This window comes from Mandrillus leucophaeus, unplaced genomic scaffold (assembly GCF_000951045.1).
Source record: "Mandrillus leucophaeus isolate KB7577 unplaced genomic scaffold, Mleu.le_1.0 Scaffold445, whole genome shotgun sequence".
Lineage (NCBI taxonomy): Eukaryota > Metazoa > Chordata > Mammalia > Primates > Cercopithecidae > Mandrillus > Mandrillus leucophaeus.
Window position 1 is genome coordinate 2,419,974 of NW_012104754.1, and position 5,427 is coordinate 2,425,400.

General features: G+C 38.7%; 1 protein-coding gene across 1 annotated transcript in view; it reads left to right on the forward strand.

The window, feature by feature from the left end:
• The window catches only part of DNAH5 (dynein, axonemal, heavy chain 5), a 274,359-nt gene that overhangs the window by 190,015 nt on the left and 78,917 nt on the right, over nt 1-5,427 (forward strand). Inside the window, 1 exon segment of the mRNA XM_011994188.1 lies at nt 4,372-4,603. Coding sequence (XP_011849578.1) covers nt 4,372-4,603 — 232 coding nt within the window.

A 5,427-nucleotide genomic window follows, 5' to 3' on the forward strand; every position in this document is an offset into this window, starting at 1 on the left:
TCTATCAATTACCTATTTTTAAAACAAATTCTTATCTACTGGGGAAGTTTTATTCTCAGTGCATCACTATTGACAATAGTGGTTTTCCAATCTGTGGCTTTTAAACACAGACTATTTTTGACATGTTTGTGAAATAAATGTACAGCACAGTTCTGTCTTTGGTCTTGTAAAGTTTGAGAAAAGACCAGTGATTTAAAATTTAAAGTCCCATAAAAATTTAAATATAACTGGAGGTAAGATTTTAAAACTCAAGTAGGATATACATGCAGAGCACAGATCAAGAGTATTTCAGAGCTGTGTTAAAGTTTATTATGAAATACAGTTATCAGTATGCAAGTACTTCATAAAATGCTCTGTAAGGTATTATCACTAACAATAAAAATAACAATTTCGGGTGACAGATACTGTAATATGCCATAATTGAGATGATCTAAATATGAAGCTGTTTTTGTTAAGTTCCTATTTCAGTCATCTCTTCTTTTGTAGACAAAGGTCTTATTGATCCCTCCTTTGTTAATTTCTCATTGTCCCATTCTTTTAAATCTTATCACACCAACCCAAACCAAGATTACACAGAGGGCAGAGAAACTTTCCTTTCTTTATCCTCAGTCACTAGCAAATAGCCCGACCTTGATGCATGAATCTATTTGTTCGTTTATTCAGAATGTACATACTGAGCTTCATGATGTTATTGGACAGACTCAAGACAAGACAGACTTGTCAACAGATGCAAGACAGACTCAATTCTGTACTCCAGAGTCTCTCCCCAGGAAAGCTCATCCACAGCCTCCTTTATAATATGTGCTATCAATTTTTTCTCCAGTCTAGTCTGTCTCCTGGCTTGAAATCTGTGTAGTCAGCTGCCTGCCTGGTCCATTCTTATGGATGCTTCACAAATTCTTAACCTCAAAATGTCTGAAACTCAAAATGTCTCCCCCTTTCAGGAAGGGCCATTATCACTCATCAAACTAGGCAACCTGAGACCCCTTTGTTGTCAACACCTCCCCTTTCCCCAGCTCTCAAGTCTTACCCATCACCAAGTCGTCTCCCTTTCTCTGACATCCTAGGCCAAGCTATCATTGCTGCTCACCTGGAAAACCCAAATAGCTTTCTAATGATCTTTTCACCTCTTTCACCTGTCCCTCATCCATCTCACATTGCAGACAGAAAAATGGCAAAAACACAAATACAGGTGCATTTGTTTCTGCTTAAAACCTTCCATGTCTTCCTGTTGTTCCTAGGAAAAAGCACAACCTTTAGCATGACCTTCATGCTGGGAAGAGCTGACCCTACCTACCTCCCCAGCCTCTCCTGAGGTCCCTTTTCCTTCCTGCTCTGTTTTCCTGGATCCTTGAGTATGCTTTTTTAAATATTTTATTTTATTTTATTTTATTTTTTTTGGCGGTTATTTTCCATGCAATGCTGTCCTCCTCCCATTTCTCCCCACCCACTCCTGCTTTGTCTGGATAATGCCGGCTCAGCTAAATGTCATCTCTTCAGGAGAATCTTCCTTTGCTTCCCTCCGTTTCCCCACTAAGCCAGGTCCCCTGTTATCCATTCCATAGCACTCTGTGCTTTTTCTTCTTGGAATTAACCACAGTGTGTAATTTGTGTACCTAGTTGTGTTATTTATTTGATTAATGTGTACTAGACTAAAAACTAAATTAATGTCTGACTAGACTAAAAACTCCCATGAGGTCAAGAACTACACATCCTTTGTTCACAATTTCAGCAGCTACAGGTGTTTGATACTTATGATGTTGAACGAATGGATCAGACTGTGTAGAAATTCATCATCTTTCCATAATATGGCCTTGATCACTTGCAGTCTTTCTCTAGTTCAACTTTGGATATACCTCTTTGCCCTCTGAACATGGTTTAGTCATCCTTTTCTTTTCACACAAGTCCCTCTACCAAGAATATTCTTCTCCATCTTTTTTATTTATGCAAGCTCCAAGGCTTAATCAAGATACATCACATCCTTCAACCTTCCTCTGTTCTCTTGGGAATATTTGAAATTTTCCCATTTTCTTGGACCTCCTGTATCTATAACATTGATGCTTTACATAATTTACCTGCACATTTAAATATTTTTAAACCTTTTGAGAACCAGTAATTTTTGTGGTTATAGCTCCAATTTAGTCTATTTACAGCCTGCATACTACATAAATATTTGATACTATGCTAGTCATAGTAATGGATAAAATAATTAAAAGACGTAAGACACGGTTTCTTTCTTCAATAAATAGAAAATCTTGTTGGGAAAATCAACGTTTCCACACCCAACAGTAACCTGCGTAATGTTTTCCTGAAAGAATAGCATCTGTGAGGATTAGAAGTACTTACACGCTTAGGGATTTCAGTGTTATTTATTCTTTTTAGAAAATTAGCAACAAGGTTTCTAGAAAGACTGTTATTTTAGTTGCCTTAAGGATATTGATTCTGAATTAAATTATTATCTCCAGCTGCATCTAGAAAGAAATATATCATTCGTTTGTGTTAGCATTTCATTTGGATCATAAGAAATATTTCCAATAAATAAAAGTATTACGTTATTAATACTTTTAATAATAAATTAGAAAAGATTTTCTAATTTAAAGAAGCCCCTAGGGCTGATACTGGATTTGGTAGTAATTTTAATAACTTTTAAATACCTTTGGAAAAAAAGTGAGTTTTTTATATGTATGAATTTAAATGGACTGAATCTGTTGACAAATCATTTAAAGAAAAATATGCTTTACTTTATGTTGTAAAATGCCGGGAGATAGCTCCAAAACTGGCATTGCTGCCTTGGTGATGGGATATTGAAGATGACAGAGGGTTTTCTGGCCCCTTGACTGAATCTCAGCAGGCACGGGTCACTCTAAGAGGGAGTGTTCCGTTTCTCTCTGTAACCTTTCCTGCACCAGAGAACCTGGGTCTGTGGAAAAATATACTTAGAATCCATCCTGATTTTATTCTCTTTGTCTTTTTGGAGAGACAAAAAGACAATTTGCTACGTAAAGAATAAGGTCACCATTATTGATACTGTCTGTTCACATAAGAAGGAAGAAAATAATTACGTGATAAATACAAAGAAGTTTTCAGAAAGTGGGCACTTCCCCGAGAATATCCCATAATGCCAAGTAAAGCATTTGGCATCATGCCTGGCACATGGTAGACACCGCAGCCATTGCGGTTAACACCTACACAAAATGTGTCGTAAGTGTGAATTGTTCTATGGTTCCAGTGCCCAGACTTGAACTTCTTAGAGTTTAAACAGTTCTTGGTACTGGTTGGCTAAATGAGAAAATGTGACTTTTGATTATCTTAATTATTGCCTTTCAGTGTATGGTAAACTGTTTTTGTAACCAAGCTGATGAATTTTCTCTATTATTTACATAAATATGAATACAGCCCCCCAATAACAACCTTAAGAACTTTAGTAATTGAGTACTGATGGTGATAAATACTATTTTTATGTCTTTGCCTTTTTAAGCCTTGCTTACTTGATTCATTTTTCTCCCATTTTATTGATCATATTTCTCTTTACAATACTTACATACATAGGCTGTTTCTTCTGAGATACATAGAAATGGTTGTGATAATTTTAACTGCATTATGTGTGACTCTTACAAATTCCCTGGGGTTGAGACCAGGTTTCATGTTCCTCTTTCATTCCATGGCACCCATTTCTGTGGTGGCTCTGCAACAGGCATTCGGTGTACGTGGTGATTGATGAGCCTATTCCCATAGCAGGGAAGGCTGTCTTAGAATTGGTCCCCCATTTGGCACTGTGGGGAAGGTAAAGGTCTCCAACAGGAGATTTTTTTTACCCAAACATTCTTAAAGAATACTGTAAATGAGAACTGACCACAAATGACCAGCTGCCACATTTAAGAACAAGATGACTCCGGCATAAAACAATTTAGTGATGAGCGTTTCCACATGCCAAATGCAGTCAGAGCCAGGGGGGAACTAAGGGTATGACAGGTTCTGAGTGACAAAATAAATGGCATTGTTAAATATGAGTACCAGGTGGGCACTGATTTCTGAGTTATTTGTACCATTTGTCCTGATGTAAGCCATAAAACAGGTTGGCTGCTGACCAGAACCTGCAGCTGTGTATAAGAGATGTCTCTGCACAAGCACCAGACAACAAAGAGTGATGAGAGGTTTAAAGTTTTTTTATAGTTTTATATATGACACAGAAAATAAAATTGTTGATGTTATAGGCCTGGGGCCAAAAATGCCGACATAGATCGACCTAGCTGGGGCTACAAAAATGGTTTGCATTCCTAAGAAATGTCTAAGTATTAGAAGTAAACAGTTAAGTTTTAAAAGGGTAACTTACATGCATATTTCACACACTGTCATCTTTATGCTCTCTAGTGTCTGAGCACTTCCTCGCTTCCTATGATATTGACTGCAGTTTGGAAATCAAGAAGGAGGTGGTCCAATGCATGGGCTCCTTCCAGGATGGGGTGGCCGAGAAATGTGTTGATTATTTCCAGAGATTCCGACGTTCTACCCATGTGACGCCCAAATCATACCTCTCCTTTATTCAGGGCTATAAGCTCATATATGGAGAAAAGCATATGGAGGTACAGACCCTGGCCAACAGGTAAGTGTGATGTTCATATACAAAGCTATATTAAAGCCGTGGCTCTCGACCAGGGACAGATTTGCCCTGGTGGATATTTTGCAATGACCAGAGACATTTTTGTGTGTCACAACTGAGGCGGCAGGGCAGGGGAGGGGTACTGCTGGCATGTAGTGGGTAGAGGCTTAGGGATGCTGCTAAACTTCTTGCAGTTCTTTTCCGTCACAACAAAGAAGTATCCAATCCCAAATGTCTGTGGTGCTGAGGTTGGGAAACCTTCCTCTAGAGCCTATTGACTATTCCTTGCCCAGTAGGATAAACTATTGCCAGGTTTTTATGTGGCCCACTGCTTTCTATAATATTGAGTGACTTCAGGATAGAAGTAATAGACCTGGAAGGGAGTTGCGAATGCAGACATCCCCTCTTCCCTCTTCTCACCCTTCTCTTCCCATCCCTTCTGAGTGACTGAGAGGGAAAAGCCAGGTTGATGCATATGTTCACTGCCTAAGGAGCATCCCTGCTTCCCTGAAGTTTCTTCCAAATGTCACTGCTCTGCCCTATGCTTTTCTGAACAATCAGATCATCTTCCTGAGCATGGCTAGAATGAGCCAGGGTAAGGAATCCCTGGGTGGGTGGTTACATGAAATGACTCTGAGGGTTCCCATCTTTAAGGTCACGTTATTTCAGGTTCAGGCAGGCAGCTAGTTCCTTCCTACAGCTGTTTTGATGGCTTTAAATTTGTTTCTTAAGCCCACATCATTCTTCTTTTAATTTCTTTAGTCTCTTTTGAAAAAACAGGCATTATTTTCCTTCTTCCATGACAGGGCTTCAAGCATTTGAAGTCT